The sequence below is a fragment of the Ascaphus truei genome, unplaced genomic scaffold (genome assembly GCF_040206685.1).
Source record: "Ascaphus truei isolate aAscTru1 unplaced genomic scaffold, aAscTru1.hap1 HAP1_SCAFFOLD_280, whole genome shotgun sequence".
In the NCBI taxonomy this organism is placed as follows: Eukaryota; Metazoa; Chordata; class Amphibia; order Anura; family Ascaphidae; genus Ascaphus; species Ascaphus truei.
The window spans coordinates 408876-434637 of record NW_027455750.1 but is presented as its reverse complement, the minus strand read 5'-3'; the positions used below and the strand labels follow the sequence as shown (position 1 = coordinate 434637).

The 25762-nt window shown below is 43.1% G+C and overlaps 1 protein-coding gene across 1 annotated transcript in view; it reads left to right on the top strand.

The window, feature by feature from the left end:
* LOC142481564 (peptidyl-glycine alpha-amidating monooxygenase B-like) overlaps positions 1–25015 on the top strand; it is a 48964-nt gene extending 23949 nt beyond the window's left edge. The window contains exons 5-8 of the mRNA XM_075582945.1: positions 6509–6709; positions 14202–14320; positions 21379–21478; positions 24880–25015. Coding sequence (XP_075439060.1) covers positions 6509–6709; positions 14202–14320; positions 21379–21478; positions 24880–24941 — 482 coding nt within the window. The 3' untranslated portion in view covers positions 24942–25015. The remainder of the gene's footprint in view (positions 1–6508; positions 6710–14201; positions 14321–21378; positions 21479–24879) is intronic.
* Positions 25016–25762: the final 747 nt, after the last annotated feature.

Here is a 25762-nt window from a genome sequence, read left to right as displayed (position 1 = left end):
TCAACATCTACCCCATTGTATGTGGGTGCAAGCAAAGATCAGAATACATTTGAAGTCTCTAGTAGTTTGAGTCTTTAGAGTTTGAAGGTACATTGTCTTGTGCCCTGCTCCCATTAGTTGAAACTTAAATACTTTAAAAGGAACAACTTTCACTCTGATTTTAAGAAGGGAAAAAAAAAAAAAATCTACTCGCCGAACAAAATAATCTACTCACCACCTAGTACCACACGTGTAGATCCAAAGCCAGGGTGTGCAGCGCACAGCAATAAGGAGGAGCAGGTCTTGCAGAAAAAATAGTCCTTTATTTAATTCATGGTGTGGGACAACAGCAAACCTTCAACGCATTTCGTTCAAGGAACTTTATCAAGAAGTGCTGGTAAGTTAAAAAACTACAATTTATATACAGTTGACTGCCTTATTTTCGCGCCAATCGTGACGTCATGGTTTGTATATAAGCCACTCAGAATCGTTATTCTCGCGCATGCGCGCGGCGCCAGCAACTCTATCATACTCTCTATGGTGTTTTGAGTCCTCCGCGCATGTGCGCGGCGCCTGGGCATCAGGGGGTATGCTGATGATGTCTGCCGAGTATTTCAGCTTGTACACGCCCGTGGGGCGGTCCTAAGCGCAATCCACGCCTCAGACTCACCAGAAAGACTCCCCCTCCTTCCATACGTCAACAATCTCAGTGATCTCTAGATGTTATAGACCTCCGCGCATGCGCGCGGCACCAGGGTGTCAGATGGCCCACTCCTAATGTCCGTCAAGCACTGCCGCAAGTGAATGCAATGCATGTCCCTGACTATAAGAGTGAAGCCTCCCCACTCCAAGTACCGCGCGAGCGATGAGGTACTAAGTTGTCAAATCACATCCCTACTACAATTAGGCTATAAAGGGGCTATAAAAAGCCACTATAAGATAAATAAACGGAATAGATTTGTTATAATGGCAGTAGGCTGTATATATAAAATACCTATAGGCAATATATGTATATAGATAAACAATAACACAAATGCTTATGGTAAACAAATACAATAAAATACACATTTTAAACAGAAAAAACATATATATAAAAAACACAGTTTATTGTTTTAAAATATGCATTTATCAAAAAATGTTTAAATGATAAACACAAAATAATAATAAAAACATTTTATAAAAAAAGCAACAAATATGTCTCGTGCCTTAATTACAGCAAATTGCATATCCCGCTGGATGAGAGTAATAATCATATAAGTATCATGTAAATTGTTAACATCAATCTAATGTGTGGTTACATACACATGTACATTAATTTTTGCTGATTATCTTGACCATGACTTAAAAAACTTCCAATTATCAATATAAGTTATCAAATCAAGATAATCAGTGATGAGTCAAGAGGTGGAAGTCATGCTGATAATTAAGCTTCTTATTTTAATTGTCTCATAAACATTAAACTTACTATTTTGATTATCACGTAAACATATTCTCAATATATGAAAACCTTTTGGTGTATTTCTATAGGTCGTTCCAAAGTAAATGATACTCATTTAAGAAAATGGTTAATGTTCCATTCTATATTTATTCCATCGGGGAACCTAGTTCTTAATGTAAATATCCAATAGGATTCTCTGCAATCTAATGTTTTCACAGTGTTACCCCCTCTTTCTTTTCTGATTATTTTCTCGATACCTACAAATGAGAAATTACTGATGCCTCCCTGCCCACATTCTGAAAAATGTTTGGAAACAGGGTGTTCTTTATCATTTTTGCGTATCAACCTGCAATGTTCCTGCATCCTTACTTTTAATGCCCTTGTGGTCCTACCGACATATCTCTTCCCACAGCCACATGTAATCAAATACACTACAAATGTAGTGTTACAATTGATGAAATTATGTATAGTATAGCGTTTATGTGGACTGTGGGAAAAGACATGTCGAGCTGGTTTCATGAATTGACACATGTTGCACTGATTACATCTAAAGGATCCCCTTGTCACAAAATGTTCTGATCTCTTTACTGGTGTTGATACTACACTTGGTGATAAAAAGGTAGCTAGTGTCTTAGCTCGTCTGTAGACAAATTTTGGACCCTTATCTGTATATTTCTTTAAGATTGGATCCATCCGTAACAATTCCCAGTGCTTATTCACAATCTTATTTATTTGACTGCTGGATTTGCTGTATTGTGAAATACAGTAAACAGTGGACATGTTATGTCCTCTTTTCTGTCTCTTTTTGTTTCAGTGTATACAATTCCCCTCCCCTTTCTGGACACAGACGGCATTACTGTAGCTCGTTCAATTCCTTTGACCTCCTGTAGTGTAGTCTGGAGGGTCTCCCTGTCGTATCCTCTCTCTATAAATTTATTTGTCAGCTCCTCAGACTGAGTAATGAAACTCTCAAAAGTTGAGCAGTTCCGTCTCAGTCTGAGGTACTGGCCTTTGGGTATTCCTTTGATCACCGACCTGGGGTGGCAGCTGTCCGCTCTGAGAAACGAATTACGGGAATTTGGTTTCTTGTATATATCCGATTGTATTTTTTGATTGATGTCAATGTAAAATAAAATGTCCAGGTAGCTGATGTGATGAGTATGGTAATTAACAGTGAGTTTGATATCAAAAGTGTTTTTATTTAAATATTCTATAAATTCTAATAAAGTGTCCGTGTTCCCGTGCCAAATAAAGATGAGGTCATCAAGAAACCGTTTATAAAAAATAATATTGTGTCTATAAAGATTTGTGCTTCCAAAAATAAATTTATTCTCCCACCACCCCATGAAAAGGTTGGCATAGGAGGGGGCAAAACTTGTCCCCATTGCCGTCCCCCGAAGTTGTAAATAAAACTTGTGATCAAAAAGAAAATAATTGTGCGTGAGTAAAAAATGTATTGATTCCATTATAAAAGTAGTAGTAGGTAATGAGCTGCCTGGACATTCTATGAAATGGCGGACAGCCGTCATGCCCAGATCGTGTTGGATGATCGAATACAGGGAGACCACATCCATAGTAACCCACAGGTAATCCAGAACAAAGGAGGGTAGTTTCCTAACAAAGGGCTGCAGATATGCATTCACATATTGAGATAGACCATCTCCCAAAGATCCAATGCTGGAGACTATTGGCCGACCAGGAGGATCGACCAAAGTCTTATGGATCTTTGGGAGATGGTGATAGATGGGGATGATAGGGTGTCGATTGATAATGAAGTCTGGTTCATTTTTGGTCAAAACATGTGTAGCTGTTCCTAGATCTACAAGCTCAAGTAGTTCCCTCAGAAAATAATCCGTGGGGTCCCGTGGAAGCACAGAATAGGAGGACACATCCTCAAGTTGGCGAAATGCTTCCTTGAAGTAGTCAGTCCTACTCTGTACCACCACAGAAACATTGCAGGTTGATACGCAAAAATGATAAAGAACACCCTGTTTCCAAACATTTTTCAGAATGTGGGCAGGGAGGCATCAGTAATTTCTCATTTGTAGGTATCGAGAAAATAATCAGAAAAGAAAGAGGGGGTAACACTGTGAAAACATTAGATTGCAGAGAATCCTATTGGATATTTACATTAAGAACTAGGTTCCCCGATGGAATAAATATAGAATGGAACATTAACCATTTTCTTAAATGAGTATCATTTACTTTGGAACGACCTATAGAAATACACCAAAAGGTTTTCATATATTGAGAATATGTTTACGTGATAATCAAAATAGTAAGTTTAATGTTTATGAGACAATTAAAATAAGAAGCTTAACTATCAGCATGACTTCCACCTCTTGACTCATCACTGATTATCTTGATTTGATAACTTATATTGATAATTGGAAGTTTTTTAAGTCATGGTCAAGATAATCAGCAAAAATTAATGTACATGTGTATGTAACCACACATTAGATTGATGTTAACAATTTACATGATACTTATATGATTATTACTCTCATCCAGCGGGATATGCAATTTGCTGTAATTAAGGCACGAGACATATTTGTTGCTTTTTTTATAAAATGTTTTTATTATTATTTTGTGTTTATCATTTAAACATTTTTTGATAAATGCATATTTTAAAACAATAAACTGTGTTTTTTATATATATGTTTTTTCTGTTTAAAATGTGTATTTTATTGTATTTGTTTACCATAAGCATTTGTGTTATTGTTTATCTATATACATATATTGCCTATAGGTATTTTATATATACAGCCTACTGCCATTATAACAAATCTATTCCGTTTATTTATCTTATAGTGGCTTTTTATAGCCCCTTTATAGCCTAATTGTAGTAGGGATGTGATTTGACAACTTAGTACCTCATCGCTCGCGCGGTACTTGGAGTGGGGAGGCTTCACTCTTATAGTCAGGGACATGCATTGCATTCACTTGCGGCAGTGCTTGACGGACATTAGGAGTGGGCCATCTGACACCCTGGCGCCGCGCGCATGCGCGGAGGTCTATAACATCTAGAGATCACTGAGATTGTTGACGTATGGAAGGAGGGGGAGTCTTTCTGGTGAGTCTGAGGCGTGGATTGCGCTTAGGACCGCCCCACGGGCGTGTACAAGCTGAAATACTCGGCAGACATCATCAGCATACCCCCTGATACCCAGGCGCCGCGCGCATGCGCGGAGGACTCAAAACACCATAGAGAGTATGATAGAGTTGCTGGCGCCGCGCGCATGCGCGAGAATAACGTTTCTGAGTGGCTTATATACAAACCATGACGTCACGATTGGCGCGAAAATAAGGCAGTCAGCTTTATATAAATTGTAGTTTTTTACCTAACCAGCACTTCTTGATAAAGTTCCTTGAACGAAACGCGTTGAAGGTTTGCTGTTGTCCCACACCATGAATTAAATAAAGGACTATTTTTTCTGCAAGACCTGCTCCTCCTTATTGCTGTGCGCTGCACACCCTGGCTTTGGATCTACACTCTAATACAGCTGCACGCTTTGGAGGGGAGACTGGGGAAGAAAGAAGACTCAGTGAGTACTAAACCTGGGGCTACCTAATGAGGAAAGAGAGGGCTGTCTTTGGCAACCCACTCCTACCTTCAGGGTACCTTTGCCCATCCAAAGGCACAGTACCATTGCAAAATATAATTATTACCCAATATACTCCCCTCCTTTCACATAGTCCCAGCACTGTTGAGCACCATTACAAACATACTAGTACCACACGTGTGCTGCTTGGGCCAATAGGAGCTCGCCACGATGTTAAATCCACTCGCCCGGGGCGTGCAAATGTATAGGTTTGTCGAACACTGTATATATATATATATATATATATATATATATATATATATATATATATACTCTATCAAATGGAAATATTACTGTGTGCTCATTTGTATGTCTTAGACAGGTCTGCAACCCCGCCTTTCACCATTATTGCCCAGCATACAGTGATTTCACTGCAGCAAGGGATTCAGGGAAATGACATGCAAATGAGCACACACTGCCACCTTCTGCTTCAAATCCATTTTGACATAAGCCTATGCTTGCTGCATTACACAGCTTTTCAGCACAGCCTAGGTTAAGATCCATAGCCAGTAAACATACCCACAGACAGCTGTTTCGACCTTTTGGGTGTGTGGCTGGTTATAGTGGCTTTGCAATTTGAAGCTTGTATAGGTATCCACCACACATTCGTTAAGTTATGACAAAAACCCCTCCGCTAACATCCAGACACCCAAACCTTAATGGTCCCAGCTGTGTGGCTGGACAATACTCCATCCTGAGGCATACTCTATCCCACAATGAGCAGCCACTTTACCTTTTGCTTTAACATTGCCCCTTATTCCCTCCAGAGTGTAAGTTCTCAGGAGCAGGGTCCTCATTACCTTCTGTATCTGTGCATGTTTGCCCTTATTTTTATGTAATACTATTTGTGATTTATATCACTGTACCCCCACTTTACTGTGGAATATATCTGCACTTTGCAAATAAACTATAATAATAATAAATGTAAATCTTACATTAGTTTTTCAGCCAATCCTTTCTATTGTTTATAGGCATCTGAAAATAACTAAATTGATTGAAATATTAGGTTGGCCATAGCTATCTAAGCCTTCGCAACTGCACAGATGTGTATATATGTGCAGTTTAATACATAGCAGCAATCTCCCCTGTACCACACTCTATTTATTTCTGGGAACCTCAGTTCCTGAGATATTTACCTTTTTATGTGCCTGTATTTCTAGTCCCTGTTAGGAAATAACTATGGCTACCATCAAAGAGTCACTCCCATGGGCCAATAGCAAGCCACGGTGTTATCAGAACATGGCATTGCAGCTGCCTATTGGATGATCTCGTCAGCCATCTTTGATTTTTCTTGAATTTTACCAGCACCTAAAAATGTAAATATTCAGGAATTGTTGGTGCTAGGAATGTCACAGTTAAGCTCCAGAAAAACCCTGGTTCAAATTGTGCAAAAAAACATATATGGGATTACTGCTTTAATATACAATTAGTATAAATAAGGTGGTGGTTGATTACATTTTATATATGCAATTGTCATTTCCGCCTACAGAATCTTCATCAGGCATAGCTAAACCAGGTCAGTTCCGTATCCCACACAGCCTGACCATGGTAGCTGAGCAGGGCCAGTTATGCGTGGCCGACAGAGAAAATGGACGGATTCAATGCTTTTATTCTGAGACTGGACAATTTGTCAAAGAAATCAAACACAAGCTATTTGGAAGAGAAGTTTTTGCTGTCTCTTATGTACCAGGTAATCTTATACAGCTTCTGCAGCATACGTGCTTTAAATGAATGAAATAATTTCTTTCAAAATAGAAATGCAATAATTACAACATAGCCAGTAGATTACCTTTGCCCATCCATGCTTCTGTACCTCTAAACTATCCTATGTACACAACTCATACATAAAGGGTGTTATTTTATTGTGAGCTTCACTTTATGAATAGCAGATTTAGAAGGACAAGTCACTTGCACATTGTACTGAATAAAATATAGGGTAAGTCCCTAGGTAACCGAGGCTACTACCTGGGCACGGAGTATAACTTCTCCACTTGATTGAAGACAGACACCAGTGTTAATGATAACTAATATTATAATAAACCTCCGGTACTCACTCAGGGTGTTGGGCAATGGTGTATACCGGATAGAAGTACTGAGGGACACCTCCCGAGGGGCGCCCCTAAGTAAGTCACGGCCCGATCACCAGACGCCTCACCTGTCCCCTGTGTACCGCGTGGAGGTAATCAGCCGGTCTGTACTCACAAAAAGCCATTCCCGTTAGGCACCGGTAGGATCCTCTGGCAGCTTGTGTCCACGCTGTTTCTGGTGTCGGCGTGCTCCAACCGGAAGTGACGTCGCATAGAGAAAAAAAGGTTTGGTTGCTCCGTGGTCACAGCATCTTCAACAGCCAACGCATGGATGATAAAAAACTTTATTGGCAACTAGCAAAGAACATCAGCACGAACCACTCTGAGAGTGGTTCGTGCTGATGTTCTTTGCTAGTTGCCAATAAAGTTTTTTTTCATCCATGCGTTGGCTGTTGAAGATGCTGTGACCACGGAGCAACCAAACCTTTTTTTCTCTATGCACATTGTACTGGGCAAATCCAACATTTTATGTCTTCTATTTGTATAATGAGAACTCTCAAGTCGAAAACATAATTTAAAGTGTTGGAAGTACAGTATGGTAGCATCGCTTCTTTATTTACACCAGGCCTGCACAACTCGTAAAGTGCGAAGGGCCGAACTGCTCCAAGGAAAAAAAAATTGGGCCGCACGGGTAAAATCATCATCATCATCATCATCATCATCTCTCCTCCAGCACCTCTCATCATCATCATCATCATCATCATATCTCCCCCAGCACCCCTCATCATCATCCTCATATCTCCCCCAGCACCCTTCATCATCATCCTCATATCTCCCCCAGAACCCAACACTATCAATCTTTGCGATACTCCCCATCTATCGCTCATACCCCCATCTCTCCCCCTCACCCACACACATAATACCCCCCTCCACATCAAACACACAATACCCCCCTGCACACCACACACATCCCACCCACCCCTGCACTTCACATCCCTTTCCCCCTTGCAGCTCACATCCCTCTCCCCCCTTGCAGCTCACATCCCTCTCCCCCCTTGCATCTCACATCCCTCTCCCCCTTGCAGCTCACATCCCTCTCCCCCCTTGCAGCTCACATCCCTCTCCCCCCTTGCAGCTCACATCCCTCTCCCCCTTGGAGCTCACATCCCTCTCCCCCTTGCAGCTCACATCCCTCTCCCCCTTGAAGCTCACATCCCTCTCCCCCTTGCAGCTCACATCACTCTCCTCCCTTGTAGCTCACATCACTCTCCTCCCTTGCAGCTCACATCACTTTCCCCCCTTGCACCTCACATCACTCTCCCCCCCTTGCAGCTCACATCACTCTCCCCCCTTGCAGCTCACATCACTCTCCCCCTTGCAGCTCACATCACTCTCCCCCTTGCAGCTCACATCACTCTCCCCCTTGCACCTCACATCACTCTCCCCCCTTGGGTGAATGACGGTGACTGGGTGGGAGACAGTAACTGGGTGGGAGACAGTGACTGGGTGGGAGACAGTGACTGGGTGGGAGACAGTGACTGGGTGGGTGACAAAGACTGGGTGGGAGACAGTGACTGGGTGACAGGGTGACTGGGTGCTTGACAGAGACTGGGTGGGAGACAGTGACTGGGTGGGAGACAGTGACTGGGTGGAAGACAGTGACTGGGTGGATGACAGTGACTGGGTGGATGACAGTGACTGGGTGTGAGACAGTGACTGGGTGTGAGACAGTGACTGGGTGTGAGACAGTGACTGGGTGTGAGACAGTGACTGGGTGTGAGACAGTGACTGGGTGGGAGACAGTGACTGGGTGGGAGACAGTGACTGACTGGGTGGGAGACAGTGACTGGGTGGGAGACAGTGACTGACTGGGTGGGAGACAGTGACTGACTGGGTGGGAGACAGTGACTGACTGGGTGGGAGACAGTGACTGGGTGGGAGACAGTGACTGACTGGGTGGGAGACAGTGACTGACTGGGTGGGAGACAGTGACTGACTGGGTGGGAGACAGTGACTGACTGGGTGGGAGACAGTGACTGACTGGGTGGGAGACAGTGACTGACTGGGTGGGAGACAGTGACTGACTGGGTGGGAGACAGTGACTGGGTGACAGTGACTTACCTTGACCGGGTTGGTGCAGCTTGCCGCCGGACGCTTTCCCCTCCTGCCCCCGATATCCCTACGGTAGCTGCCCGGGATGGGAGGTGGGCTTGGGGGCGCGGGCTGGGGGTGGGGGAGGGCACGGGAGGTGAGCTCGTGGGGGGGGTGGCCACGGGAGGTGAGCTCGGAGGGACGCGGGAAGCTGGTGCGGTGAGAAGCAGACCGCAGGAGGAGCCGAGTTACTTATTAATTATTACTTCCCCTCCGTCCCACGTTGGGAGCAGGGGGGGGGAGCGGCTGCAGAGGATTCCCCCTCCATCCCACGTTGCGAGGGGGGAAGCGGCCCTGCGCATGCGCGCTGGGACCGCAGGGAACGGCGCCATTTAAAAAAAAAATTATTTAATTAATTTATTGGCGCCCGGCCGGATTCATTGCGTGCCGCACAGAGAGGCCATGCGGACCATATGTTGTGCAGGCCTGATTTACACACTTACAACTCCATTTTCTTGTTATTGAAAAAGGGAATTATGTTAGAAAGACTTTCCCAATTTTTGTTTATATAAAACAGTGTGTACATTTAAATAAAACTGCTGAAAGAGTTTTGTCTCCGTTTTCACTACTGCCACTAAACATGGGGTGCAGGTGAAAAAGGACTTGTGCGGCCCTGTCTCAGGGTGTTCCCATATTGTCAGGGGGCCATTGCCATGACATTGCAGAAACTTGCTTCTTACTAGACAGTGTAGATAGAATGACCCGGCGCTCTTGTGAAAGTGCAATGAAATAAAGAAGTGCAATTTTAAAATTAGTGATATAATGTGATAATATACATAAATCAATTAGTGAAAAGTTATGACCGGTGTCTCACCAGCTTCAACCCACGATGAACCCTCCTGTTGGATTCTTAATGCTGCTGGTTTGTTGAAAGATGCGGGGAGCTCAGGAACCGTTACGTGGAAAAGAAAAATAGAAATATATAGTGCAACAACGTATTGATAATGTGTACTGGGTAATAGAATATAACACTTTATAAGTGTACACTCACACTTTTCAGTAATTAATACAGCGTTTGTGCCCCTCTTGGGTACCGCTTGGTGGTGATAAGGTAGAACTTGACAGTTGTATCAGTCCTCTAGACACCTCCGTGATTCAGATGGACGTGTGGAGCAATAAGGTAAACACAAAGGGAACGGATTTCGTGTAGGGAGTAACACTATATTTGCAAGTTAAAATGAAGATACAAATGACCACTCACATGTAGCCCCCACAGAGAAATACATGGTACAAAGTCTGTCCTCGTGGATACCGGCAAAGCAATATTGGGTGTCGGATAGAGGCTTCTTGCATCAGCTGCTGCGCTCACACCGGCTGGCAGGTGCTTCACTTCCGCGTCCTCACAAATATAGTGGCCACTCGAGATACATTGTATACACTCCTTGATGACCTGAGATTAGATTCACAGCAGGAGAGACGAGGGCTACTGTCATGAGAGACCAAGACTAATACCAGGGATAAATATCGCCAGACTGAACACCAGAGTTTATAAAATTAATTTATTGGAAAAACATATCCACAACTATACAAAAGACACAAACATCACACATACCCAACTGGGGAAACTGGGGAGTACCCTGCCTAACTAGTCGCAGGGACCCACTTGTAGAGGTTTCCCCTGTTCTCTCTTCTTGCCCAGTGCCTACAGGACTGTTTTTTCAGGCCAGAGACCAGCACTGGCTTGGCCACTGCAGTTTCTCCCTGTCTCAACACCTCTGTAACTCTCTGCAGGCTCTGTCTGCTAGGGGTCTCCCTCCCCACCTTTTTGTACACTTAAAACATAACATTGCAACACTCAGGGCCAGGAGCTGCCTACATGCCCGGCCCTGAGTGGTGGGTAGGACTGCAGCACAACATTTGCAACAATTCTATGCAAAACTATTAACCCCTGATTCCTGAGGTGCTGGAACCAAGCAAAGACATACATATCTATATATATATATATCATACAATACAATACCAATGTATTACTGACAGGTAGGGGTAATGGCAGACTTAACCTTTATAAACAGCAGCCATATTTCCCCCTACCGTCACACCTCCCCCCTTAAGCGGAGAGCTCTGGGGTAGCGACCCCAACGAGTTCATCCCCAAGCGTGACACCTGAAGGTCAGAGCTAAGCCGGCCCGGGATCGTCCTGCCGGGAAAGTCCATCGGCATTGCCGTGCTCACTCCCTTTTTTGTGCTGAACGGTAAAGTCATATTCTTAGATGGTCAGACTCCACCGCAGCAGCATGGTACGCCGGCAAACCGATTATGGATGTTGGCTAGAGTCTTCTTGCATCAGCTACTGCTGCTGCGCTCACACCGGCTGGCGGGTGCTTAACTTCCGCGTCCTCACAAATATAGTGGCCACTCAAGATACATTGTATACACTCCTTGATGGCCTGAGATTAGATTCACAGCAGGAGAGACGAGGGCTACCACCTAAGAAACGATGCACTTCAGCTTGCATGAGGATAATAATGCACATAATATTGAGTCAGTCTGCACACTCCTCACTGAATCAATAATAAGATCACTATGGTAGTGGTTGGATTATGTACTTACCTGGTTCATCCCATGATGACTCAGCTCTGGTAACCGCAGTTTGAAGCAGACACCTTGCTTCTATTGCCCTGGTAAGATCCCGTTGGTGTCCAGCGAGGAACGCTCCGTGAACACAAACTAGCATATACTGTAACAGCGCATTGCTACTTAAGACATCACAGCAGCAGTGTAACACTGTTGCAATCTCATAGATGGTTTAAAGCATTATTACCAGTGGGATTCAGGCAATAATATCAACACTGCCTATTCCTTCCTAGCTCATAAGAAGCATATATTAGCGCTTAGTATTATCAATATTCAATATATATTGCTAGTTGGGACATGCCCTCACGTATGTAAAGGGGACTGTTACCAGGCACAAGGAGGTTATCCGGTTTCTTGTAGTGTCCTAGTACAAGGAATACTGAGGACACGAGTCACGCACAACCAACACACAACATCTACTCATACAATTCAGTCTACCCTCAACAGCCAATCTAATTAAGAGACTAGTGTTGTATGGATTCTCATCCAATCACGAGGAGGGTATTTGATAGAGAGGTCACTACCCCTCTAAGGTGGTTATACTATAACACACCAACTTTTTTGTTTGTATGTGTATAGGTTTTTATACCGCGCTTTATTTTATAGATTGCGTTTAATAAAGAATTCATATTTTAATTTCATTCAATAATCAATTCACACACAAGGGGTTATACTATTTGTATTAGACATTTTCATTCATCAAACACTCAATATCAGTCCTGTCGCAGTGAACACGTTTACATGCATAGGAGAGTGCAGTGTAAGGGGTTCTTTCATGCAGAAGTGCCGCAGTTTCTAGGGTAATACTCTGCACTTTCTGTTTTCAATAGTGTCTTATTAACCCTAGTGCACCCCTACCTTGGTAATAGGCAGAGCGGGTGTTTCTATAGTACAGTATTGCTCATATTGGTAAATCCCTCTAACACATTTAAAAACATTACGTTTACAAAATTATTTAGAAATACTTAGGTTATTGAGGCCTTTAAAAAAATAAATGTCATATGTTTAACCAAATAAAGACCATCACCATCTCACACATAATTATCGCCATTATAATAAGCCCCAGTCATGTCAATTTAAAAAAAAAAACCTGTAAATACAAGTGAAAGGTCGGACTTGACCTTTCATAAGTTATTTGCTAATAATTCAGCACCTTTTCCTTAAAGGTTTAATTTAACCATCTGTTCCATGAATCGATCGGCAAGGAATTTAGACACTTCTTTTGAGCAACTGCTGGGTTGTAACTTTAATTTACTTCATAATTAAATATTGATCCCTGCTTCCCAGTAGTGAAAAGGGGTTTACAGTGAGATGAGAAAGGTAGTTGGAATATAATATCAACCAATACAAACTTCCCGATGAACTCTTAAATATAACTCCTCTGCTGCTAGAAGGCTCTGCAGTCCCCTGTGCACCCCTCTTAGCAAGGTAATAATTATTGTTTGAGTACTTTAAGTACACATGCACTTAAAGAAGAGACCGGTGAGGTTTGGAAAGCTCTGCACACTATCATTTAATTTAAGAAAAACTCAGTCCCTTAAAATGTCTCACAACCCCAACAAACCTATGCTTCTCAAGGACCAATATGGCTATTAGAGCTTTGAACTATGAACTCTTACAAATATACAAAGCTGTTAAATATATTTTAAATGATGAAACATCCATTTACCTTTATTTTTTGCTAAAGGGGCTTTGCAGTGCATTGTTGGGCTTTGTGGATGTGAAGTGGTGAGGAACCGTAATGAATGTTATCTTTGCAGTAATGCAGCATCCTGCAGTGGAGTGGTTAAAGCCATACTGTAGTTAAAATTTCCCAATTTACGTTTTACACACAATATTTTTTTCAAACATTTGGCAATAGCTAATAAAAACATTTGGGCTCATATTTACAAAGCCGTACATTGGCTTTAAGATGCCTTACTGTTTAGTACCGCTTATTATATATGGCTTTTGGTGTTTTAAAGATATAAACAAACTAGGCACCAAGCCATTTGTTTCAACAGATCTTCAGTTGATCACTAGTGTAGTGATGGCATAACTCCAATCCACTCCCGGTCGTCGACAATTGCAGAATAGTTATAATTACATGTAAAGATTAATACAGTGATTAGAGGTCTCACATTTTGCTGTTGAATATGAATTCGAAGAACAACTACCATAGCTTCTTTAACCTTGGAAAATGCAAGCAAACGTTTTGTAAATGACCTCAGATGATTAGTACAGCAATGGGTTAAGTCCGTCAAGCAAGTGTAGTAAACATTATGTCTGGATGCCATTTTTGCCCTCAGTGTTGACTATCTTAGACTTGTAGGTCCCTCAAACACTGAAATTGTTAAATAAAGCCATTTGTATATGTTTCCTCTTTTATATTTCTGTGATATTAATTCATACAGGCTCGCAAGTTACAGATAATTCCGATCTTCATTTCAGGTGGCATATTGTATGCTGTTAATGGAAAGCCATACCTTGGAGAAACTACACCAGTACAAGGCTTTGTAATGAATTTTTCCACTGGGGATATCATAGACACTTTCATTCCTGTTCGAAAGGTAATATGATTTTCAAATTGATTTTTACTTTATAGAGTTTGCAAGCAAAGCACATTAAGATCATCCATTTCCACCCTTTGTCATTCCTTACTTTGGGGTATGTCCGTTACTTGCCTGTATATTGTAGTTGTCTGTGGGCAGTAAGGCTCTGGGCAAGCCTGGGCTCCAGTCACTTAGAAGTTTTATTCATTTGATATAGTGCTATCAGTGCATGTCATTCATAGAATGAAGGTGTCATACTTTAGCCAACTGTGCCATGAAAATACGTGGAAAAGATACATTTAGAATGATAAATCAGAGTGAAACTGTAAACTTAAATAGGAGAATCTGCATGTACCTTTCTATGTAATGTCAAGATGAATAAGCGATGTAGAAAGTCACATATATTGAGTGTCCAGGCAAGGTACCGATATGCAAGTATCACCGTGCACTACTGGCTCAAAAGATGGTTTCAAAATGCTGTAGCTGGGCTATGTTTTACTACTAATATGATGGCCACTGGCTGGTCCCATATTTTACATGGTCTGGGTTTATTTGGTTACATTTCAAACTGACTAAACCAAAGATGAACATATAATAGTAACAAATACCTAACTGGTATTAAATTGAAACTAAACCGAAAGTAATGTGACATTATACATATAATTAGAGATGGGGGATTTTTTTGTCTGAAATCCACCTCAGATTAACCAGTTCAAGGAGGAGAAAGAGGAGTTCAATTTAGATGTGTGTGTGTGTGTGTGTGTGTGTGTGTGTGTGTGTGTGTGTGTGTGTGTGTGTGTGTGTGTGTGTGTGTGTGTGTGTGTGTGTGTGTGTGTGTGTGTGTGTGTGTGTGTGTGTGTGTCTATATCTCTATCCTCACACCTCCCTCCGAATAACTTGGGAGAGATGCCAGTGCTCAAAAAGGAGCTCAGATGAGGTACCTTGGGAGATAATGACTATGCAAAGTATATTTAAACGAGTCACATACCACACTTCTTAAAATGATTTCAATAAGATATTGAGTTGACAACCCTAAGGCAACTAATAACTGGAATGGTGTTCTGTGTCAGACCTAACAGGACGAAAAACGCACAACCACTACTTTTCTAGGCAGCACCTCTACCAGTGTGAGCTAAACCAGTTGATGGCTAGCAGTGCACACTATCTGCTAACCGTATACCACCTCCAAGGGATATCTATTTTGTTGATTGTGATCTTGAAAGGACTTCAAGCAAAAAGTAATGGATGCTATGAGTTAAGACTAGATGAGATTACATAAAACACAGGTTGTCTCACACAAGCAAAAACAAGGCGAAGCACATCAAATAAAGCAGATGTGGAGATACAGTAATACAACAAAGTGAGCTGTGACTTGAATTAGTACTTCTAATCTTATACAGCAAAAGATAAAGATAGTGGTCCACATTTATTAAGCAGTGTTAATATATTTATAATTTATATATGTTAATAATATATATTTATTAAGCAGCCATAAGGCACGTTCGGTACTGGAATACATTACAGCCTATTCAATTAAATTATCAAAAGGGGAGAAAAAACGGAGCACTACATCCAGTGCTGGCAAGCCAGTGAATAACAACAAGAGTGCGTTCCCACAATGAAAATTAAAGCTTATTCATCATTTGAACAAAAGTGTTGCTTTTTCTACTACAGAGCACCATACAACATATTTTCATATTCAATTAAATGGACTGTAAGGTGTCTTCCCATGCCAGAAGGTGTCTCATGGCAGGACATTGTGTGTGTGACTCTGTGACTGAGTGTGTGTGTGTGTGTGTGTGTGTGTGTGTGTGTGTGTGTGTGTGTGTGTGTGTGTGTGTGTGTGTGTGTGTGACTCTGTGACTGTGTGTGTGTGTGTGTGTGTGTGTGTGTGTGTGTGTGTGTGTGTGTGTGTGTGTGTGTGTGTGTGTGTGTGTGTGTGTGTGTGTGTGTGTGTGTGTGTGTGTGTGTGTGTGTGTGTGACTCTGTGACTTAGTGTGTGTGTGTGTGTGTGTGTGTGACTCTGTGACTGAGTGTGTGTGTGTGTGTGTGTGTGTGTGTGTGTGACTCTGTGACTGAGTGTGTGTGTGTGTGTGTGTGTGTGACTCTGTGACTGAGTGTGTGTGTGTGTGTGTGTGTGTGTGTGTGTGTGTGTGTGTGTGTGTGTGTGTGTGTGTGTGTGTGTGTGTGTGTGTGTGTGTGTGTGACTCTGTGACTGAGTGTGTGTGTGTGTGTGTGTGTGTGTGTGTGTGTGTGTGTGTGTGTGTGTGTGTGTGTGTGTGTGTGTGTGTGTGTGTGTGTGTGTGTGTGTGTGTGTGTGTGTGTGTGTGTGTGTGTGTGACTCTGTGACTTAGTGTGTGTGTGTGTGTGTGTGTGTGTGTGTGTGTGTGTGTGTGTGTGTGTGTGTGTGTGTGTGTGTGTGTGTGTGTGTGTGTGTGTGTGTGTGTGTGTGTGTGTGTGTGTGTGTGTGTGTGTGTGACTCTGTGACTTAGTGTGTGTGTGTGTGTGTGTGTGTGTGTGTGTGTGTGTGTGTGTGTGTGTGTGTGTGTGTGTGTGTGTGTGTGTGTGTGTGTGTGTGTGTGTGTGTGTGTGTGTGTGTGTGTGACTCTGTGACTTAGTGTGTGTGTGTGTGTGTGTGTGTGTGTGTGTGTGTGTGTGTGTGTGTGTGTGTGTGTGTGACTCTGTGACTGAGTGTGTGACTCTGTGACTGAGTGTGTGACTCTGTGACTGAGTGTGTGTGTGTGTGTGTGTGTGTGTGTGTGTGTGTGTGTGTGTGTGTGTGTGTGTGTGTGTGTGTGTGTGTGTGTGTGTGTGTGTGTGTGTGTGTGTGTGTGTGTGTGTGTGTGTGTGTGTGTGTGTGTGTGACTCTGTGACTGAGTGTGTGTGTGTGTGTGTGTGTGTGTGTGTGTGTGTGTGTGTGTGACTGAGTGTGTGTGTGTGTGTGTGTGTGTGTGTGTGTGTGTGTGTGTGTGTGTGTGTGTGTGTGTGTGTGTGTGACTCTGTGACTTAGTGTGTGTGTGTGTGTGTGTGTGTGTGTGTGTGTGTGTGTGTGTGTGTGTGTGTGTGTGTGTGTGTGTGTGACTCTGTGTTTGAGTGTGTGACTCTGTGACTGAGTGTGTGTGTGTGTGTGACTCTGTGACTGAGTGTGTGTGTGTGTGTGTGTGTGTGTGTGTGTGTGTGTGTGTGTGTGTGTGTGTGTGTGTGTGTGTGTGTGTGTGTGTGTGTGTGACTCTGTGACTTAGTGTGTGTGTGTGTGTGTGTGTGTGTGTGTGTGTGTGTGTGTGTGTGTGTGTGTGTGTGTGTGTGTGTGTGTGTGTGTGTGTGACTCTGTGACTCTGTGACTGAGTGTGTGACTCTGTGACTGAGTGTGTGTGTGTGACTCTGTGACTGAGTGTGTGTGTGTGTGTGTGTGTGTGTGTGTGTGTGTGTGTGTGTGTGTGTCTCTGTGACTGAGTGTGTGTGTGTGTGTGTGTGTGTGTGTGTGTGTGTGTGTGTGTGTGTGTGTGTGTGTGTGTGTGTGTGTGTGTGTGTGTGTGTGTGTGTGTGTGTGTGTGTGTGTGTGTGTGTGTGTGTGACTCTGTGACTTAGTGTGTGTGTGTGTGTGTGTGTGTGTGTGTGTGTGTGAATCTGTGACTGAGTGTGTGACTCTGTGACTGAGTGTGTGTGTGTGTCTCTGTGACTGAGTGTGTGTGTGTGTGTGTGTGTGTGTGTGTGTGTGTGTGTGTGTGTGTGTGTGTGTGTGTGTGTGTGTGTGTGTGTGTGTGTGTGTGTGTGTGTGTGTGTGTGTGTGTGTGTGTGTGTGTGTCTGTGACTGAGTGTGTGTGTGTGTGTGTGTGTGTGTGTGTGTGTGTGTGTGTGTGTGTGTGTGTGCGTGCGTGTGACTCTGTGACTTAGTGTGTGTGTGTGTGTGTGTGTGTGTGACTCTGACTGAGTGTGTGACTCTGTGACTGAGTGTGTGTGTGTGTCTCTGTGACTGAGTGTGTGTGTGTGTGTGTGTGTGTGTGTGTGTGTGTGTGTGTGTGTGTGTGTGTGTGTGTCTCTGTGACTCTGTGACTGAGTGTGTGACTCTGTGACTGAGTGTGTGTGTGTGTGACTCTGTGACTGAGTGTGTGTGTGTGTGTGTGTGTGTGTGTGTGTGTGTGTGTGTGTGTGTGTGTCTCTGTGACTGAGTGTGTGTGTGTGTGTGTGTGTGTGTGTGTGTGTGTGTGTGTGTGTGTGTGTGTGTGTGTGTGTGTGTGTGTGTGTGTGTGTGTGTGTGTGTGTGTGTGTGTGTGTGTGTGTGTGTGTGTGACTCTGTGACTTAGTGTGTGTGTGTGTGTGTGTGTGTGTGTGTGTGACTCTGTGACTTAGTGTGTGTGTGTGTGTGTGTGTGTGTGTGTGTGTGACTCTGTGACTTAGTGTGTGTGTGTGTGTGTGTGTGTGTGTGTGTGTGTGTGACTCTGTGACTGAGTGTGTGTGTGTGTGTGTGTGTGTGTGTGTGTGTGTGTGTGTGTGTGTGTGTGTCTGTGACTGAGTGTGTGTGTGTGTGTGTGTGTGTGTGTGTGTGTGTGTGTGTGTGTGTGTGTGTGTGTGTGTGTGTGTGTGTGTGTGTGTGTGTGTGTGTGTGTGTGTGTGTGTGTGTGTGTGTGTGTGTGTGTGTGTGTGTGTGTGTGTGCGTGTGACTCTGTGACTTAGTGTGTGTGTGTGTGTGTGTGTGTGTGACTCTGACTGAGTGTGTGACTCTGTGACTGAGTGTGTGTGTGTGTCTCTGTGACTGAGTGTGTGTGTGTGTGTGTGTGTGTGTGTGTGTGTGTGTGTGTGTGTGTGTGTGTGTGTGTGTGTGTGTGTGTGTCTATATCTCTATCCTCACACCTCCCTCCGAATAACTTGGGAGAGATGCCAGTGCTCAGATGAGGTACCTTGGGAGATAATGACTATGCAAAGTATATTTAAACGAGTCACATACCACACTTCTTAAAATGAATTCAATAAGATATTGAGTTGACAACCCTAAGGCAACTAATAACTGGAATGGTGTTCTGTGTCAGACCTAACAGGACGAAAAACGCACAACCACTACTTTTCTAGGCAGCACCTCTACCAGTGTGAGCTAAACCAGTTGATGGCTAGCAGTGCACACTATCTGCTAACCGTATACCACCTCCAAGGGATATCTATTTTGTTGATTGTGATCTTGAAAGGACTTCAAGCAAAAAGTAATGGATGCTATGAGTTAAGACTAGATGAGATTACATAAAACACAGGTTGTCTCACACAAGCAAAAACAAGGCGAAGCACATCAAATAAAGCAGATGTGGAGATACAGTAATACAACAAAGTGAGCTGTGACTTGAGTTAGTACTTCTAATCTTATACAGCAAAAGATAAAGATAGTGGTCCACATTTATTAAGCAGTGTTAATATATTTATAATTTATATGTGTTAATAATATATATTTATTAAGCAGCCATAAGGCACGTTCGGTACTGGAATACATTACAGCCTATTCAATTAAATTATCAAAAGGGGAGAAAAAACGGAGCACTACATCCAGTGCTGGCAAGCCAGTGAATAACAACAAGAGTGCGTTCCCACAATGAAAATTAAAGCTTATTCATCATTTGAACAATCCTTTAGTGTTGCTTTTTCTACTACAGAGCACCATACAACATATTTTCATATTCAATTAAATGGACTGTAAGGTGTCTTCCCATGCCAGAAGGTGTCTCATGGCAGGACTGCTTAAGGTTCTCTATTCCAGAAGAGGTTAAAGTGCTTTGTACAGGTATGAACACTGAATGAGAAGTAGGGCCCAGATGTATGCTATGACAGGAGAGTTGGTCATCAGCTGGTTTAGCTCACTCTACTAGTGCTGCTGCCTAGAAAAGTAGTGGTTGTGGGTTGTAGTCCAGCTGAGTACACCATTCCAGTCACTAGGTGTCTTAGGCTACAATTATACCAGATGTCGCTGAGCGGCAGTGTGATCCGGTGACGTCATCCTCACGCTGCCACCGAGCGGCATCAGAACAAGCAGAGGAGACAGGAGAGGTGGCAAGGAGGCGTGGCGTGAGCAGTTAGCCCTCATTGGCTGAACCGCTCACGTGACACGACCGTCGCCTGCCAATAACAAATTCCTCTGTCTGCTCACCACTCTGCAGCCGTGCAGTTCCAGGCAGCATGCACGTCGCTCAAGGTATGTTTACTTAAATTAGAATGCATTTTGTTTTTGAGCCGCCAGCCTTTTTTTAGTATGATCACGGCCTTAGGCTTCTCCACCCCGCAACTACTTTATTTCAGTTGTTCAAATCTGACTTCAGATTTTTAAGAATTCGAACTCTGATTCAAGACAGAATCTTGCCGGTTCCGGGGTATCCGCTCAGATTTTCTAATGCCAAATTCGCTGACGGATTTTGATTCAGACAATTCCACCCATTTCTACATATAATACAAATGAATGTAGGTAAGATGGATTAGTGATGATTTTAAAGATCTTTGTCACACGCTGTTACTTTTAAAAATCAGAAGAAAAAAGGGGAGTAAAGCAGGGGCTAAAATGTATGTAAATCCTAGACTGATATGGAAGTCTTGCATTTACTAAGCAATAATTTAATAGAGCATTCTATCCAACATTCCCCCCCCCCCCCCTTTTTTTTTATGGTCATGAAGTAGGGGGTCCCAGGAGCTGAAATGTGTTTATTTTAGCACCCTGTGGTTCCCGAGATACCTCCATAAGTGCTGCCGGTTACTTCCTGGTTCTTAAATCTCTTGTGGCACATGAATCAATAGGAAGCAGGAGATTTAAACCTTTTTTGAAAGGATTTTAACGTTTTTAAGAAAATGTAATTGAAAACAAGGCTATCCAGGCTATTTACCATCAGCCTGTGTTTTCATTGAAAAGTTAGTTTTTACATATTTGAAATATCTAGCAATGCAGAAATATGAGGTAATTAAATATTTTTACCGTATGAAGCAATAATAGTGTTGGTTCTTAAAGAAGACACTTGAATGAGAACATATGTTTTCTTCATAGATACACATTTCTTTTTAGCATTGGTTAAAACATCACACTTCTTGCACGTGTCTTGTTACTGTTGCAGAGTTTTGACATGCCCCATGACATTGCTGCCTCGGACGATGGAACGGTGTATGTTGGAGACGCACATGCCAAAACGGTGTGGAAATTCTCTCCTACGGAAAGTATGTTCTGCACCCTCTGTATTTCATACCTGCTTCTTCCTTACCAAGTGATGAAATAGTTATGTTGGTGTTATATCCTTATCTAACTGTGAAATTCACATGGAAAACCAAACAGATGTTTTAAAGAGTCTACATTGTCTGAAGCTGAAAGTCTTGTCACAATATTTCTTACTGTTGTATAGATCCTTAGTAACGTGTAATTAACCATAGTTTATAGTATGGGTTTGCTTAGAATTTTAGACATGTGTGGGTGTAAAATACTTTTGGGTTTCTAAGATTCCCTAGTACACAAAAGAAAGAAGCAGATCTGGCAAGGGAATAATGGGTCTGTTAGATAGATGGCTCCTTCATTAGTGAGATGACTGTGGGAATAGGAGCTGTTGTAACTGGGGATATATATGATCCTTCAGTGCAAGAGGGGCACAATAGTTATTTTTTGCCATACAGTACAACATAGTATTTTCCGTGGGGGAATCACTCTTTAAAGTCCCCAATGATGCGCCCATGGTGGTGGCGGCGGCGCTACGTGCGCACATGGCCAGATCTCTTGCCTAATTTCCTATTGCAGTTCCTCCAGTACCCGCTGCGCCGGACGGTGATGTAGCGCGTCGACGCTGCTACATTTTGGATATGCAAAAAAATTGTCATTCGTGTGATGTCAGCGTCACTTGAGCTGATTCAACCAATGAGGGCGGATCAGCTTGTGGCGCGTCCATGACTCGATCGCCACACGACTCCGATCGCCTCCCCAATCTCCTGCCCAATCTCCTGCACACATATCGCTGGGGCTGCAGAAGCGCGGCTTAAATCGTGATCCTGGAATATTTATACTGTAGATACACTAGCTATTTTAAGGATGGCTTTCATTTTGTCTTGTTTTGGAGGGTCCAAATTTTTTTTATAGAAAGTAGCTTAGATTGTAAGGCAGGAATTTCTGTTCCTTCTGCCTGATTTTATGTTTGTTAGACTTTGGGGCCTATGCAGAGAGCAGCGCTATTTCGAAATTCGCCATTTTTTGGAGAAAATCGCGCAGAAAGCAGCAGAAAATGGCGAGTTCCGAAAAACGCGCCAATTTTTCTTTTCTAGTTATAAAACTCGCCTCGCGGCTGGCGAGAACCTCAATCTCGCCAGTTTTAAAAATATCCGTATGCAGAGAGGCGCGAACGGCATCTAGCGGCTGTTCGCGCCAATAAAATGGCGCGATTGTCTCAGTTTTAACTCGCCAGAAAAAACTGCCGCTCGTGGCCATTGCAAAGGGAAAAAAAAAAGCGCGAATTTGTTTTAACACATTTCTGAAGCGCGCATCTCGCCAATTTAGACTCGCCACACGCATCCATGTTAAACATAGCAGAATTCGCACTTTTCTGCATATGGAGATTAAAACTCTCCAAAAAAGCTACTTTTTAATAAATTCGCCAATTTTAAAATTCGCTGCTCTCTGCATAGGCCCCTTATTGTGTTATAATTCCCTTACTGTATAGTCTCTTTTGTAAAGCGCTGTATAAATAGAAATATACAGTACATCCATACATATTTTTTCTTTTCAATCTTCACCACATAATTCATTGTACAATACTCCAGTAGTTTTCTGATTTGGAGAAACAATTAGTGTAGTTAAAACATTTTTTGCTGGTCCTTCTAAATTCTCATGTTATAGCAATAGTTGTATAAATCAGGCTTGATCACTGCAACACGAACTGCTGCTGCTGCAGTTCTTTCATTGGTTAAGTGTAAAACCGTAAAATATGCAGTATCTGTTGCACATTTAGTGATAATTGCTATTATATTTCTAGCTGTAAAACATGTGGATCATAATTTGCAAAGCTGTTAAACACACCGTAAAATTATTAAACATTTCAAATTGTTTACAAGGTGTTATATGGCGGAGTGATTTCACCTTACTGCATCAAATGACGCCGCGGGGTCATGTAACGGGATGTCACAGGCGTCAAATGACGCTGCGAGTCACGTGACTTTTTACTGCATCAAATGACGCCGCGGGGTCATGTAACGGGATGTCACAGGCGTCAAATGACGCTGCGAGTCACGTGACTTGATGTCACATGACCCCAGAGCGTCAATTGACGCAGCTGCCAGGTAGGAGGAATGGGGGGGGGGCGCGAGCTCCGGAGCAGGCAGACAGGGGGCGCAGCAGGAAAGGTTTGTGTTCCCCTGCCTTAACGCAATAGTGCGTTCTCTGAAAGTTGACGACAATGTAGCACAGCACAGTATAGTATAAGGTTTATAAAGTTCACTGAAAATCAAAGCTTTACTTGTATAGTTAATACAGCAGCAGAATTTTTTTTAAATGTGACCAGCCTGTTTTATATCTTTGTTTGTTGTACATTTTGCATATTACACATTTTTGTCTTAAATCCTAAAAATATGAGCACAGTGTAATCTTCCAAGTAAATGGTCTATGTAGCTTCAGTAGCACTCTAAGGCTGAGTCCCCAGTCTTCACTGTGGCACGCGCGCCCGGCGAGGGGGGGGGGGCGCGTGCACAGCGCTACACCGCGATAGGCGGTCTGAGGGAGAGGGAAGGTTTGCGACGGGAGGGGGCGTGGCTGTGGGTTTGCAGGGGCGTGGCCATGACGTCCCGCGGCTGGTTCGCCCTTATTGGCTGAACCGCCGGCGGGGGTGTGGCCACGCCTCCGTCGCAGATGTTCATTTCAAATTCCCCTGCCTCCCTGAAAACCTGTCGTGCATCGCTGGGGAAAGGTGCGCGACAAGGTAGGGACTGGGACCTGCCGGACTGGGGGGGGGGGGGGCTTGATAGCACATGTAGAAGTGACTGGGGCCGCCCCCTAAGGCTACGATTTTACCAGCACCGGCTGAGCGTGCTCGCGATCTTGTGACGTCATCATTGCGATGCATGTGCACTGCAGCCAGGAGGCAGGCGGAGGTGACAGGGAGGCGTGGCCGTGAGTGGTTTGCCCTCACTGGCTGAACCGCTCACGTGACGCGGCCGTTGCCTGCTGAAAACAAAATCCAAGGTCTGTTCTACTGTCAGCCGCCCTGCAGTTCGTGTAGATATGTAAACTTGCATTGTAGCAATTTGTTATTGAGCCGCGCGGTCTGCAGTTTTCGGTATAAGCACGGCCTAAAGTATGTTGTACTAACACAAGTATGACTTGTGTACTACGGCCGTGCTATAAAGAAAACTGCAGACTGCGCACCACCGCGCTGATCAATAACAAATTGTTGCAACGTAAGTTTACATACCTCGCGCGAGCTAGTATAGTCAAAGCCTAACTCAGACATGTTACTGTATTGATGCCTAATATATTTGGCTATAGATGTGCTTAGTAGCTGTATATTGGGCTATAGATGTGATTCGTAGCTGATATATTGGAATTTACATATGCTTAGTAGTCCTGTAATTATTACCTTTTTTCCTAGGGGCAGAACATCGATCGGTGAAAAAGGCTGGTATAGAGGTGGAGGAAATAACAGGTCCATAACATTTCTCAAACAGCGTATACATATATACCGTACATATAGCTGAGGGATAATTTAGTCCTTGTCATTTCATGTATCTGGATCAGCCAGGACATTCAATTTGACACGATTTTCTCTCTTAAAAAATTCATGTAAAATACATAATAATAATATTGTAGTTACAGTTCCTTCCTCACTGCTTCTGTGGATATTTTGTGAGCGCCTGTATCTAGAATACCAAACATTTGACGTATTAAAAAACAAATGTTCTTGAGCCATCAAGAACGTTCCTATTTATTACAGAGCTTTACCGTGAAAATTATCCAAATTAAAAAATACTCCACATATATTTGCTAGTTACTGTAGGGTGGTTTCACTATGGTCCGTCATAAGGTTAATAGATCTTCTCTCTCTATAGTGGACAGTAGTCGCCTATGGCAGCAAAATAATGAATATGCCTGTAGTTTCTGTTTACATGTATATGAAGAGAGGTGAATCTCTAAAGTGGTGCTACAAAAATCTAACAAGAATAATGTCCAGGGCGGAAGAGAGACAAATAAGTGTTTTTCAAGCAATTAGATAGATCAGGCTCCGAGTATGCTCCTGTGTCGCCATGACCATAGGAAGCCCTGAATCAATGTGTGAGTCTGCAGGAAACAGACCAATAACTGAAGCCCCGCAACAAAGCAGCCCAACAGGTAAGGTCAAGGGATCCTAACAGCTCTAGGTTTAGGCATATATAGCATTTAGTAGACAGCTGGACAGCTAAACATGGTAAACTTTTGACCGGCCACACAAAAAGCAATGTATGTACTCACAAACCACTGCTACTGCAGGTAACGAG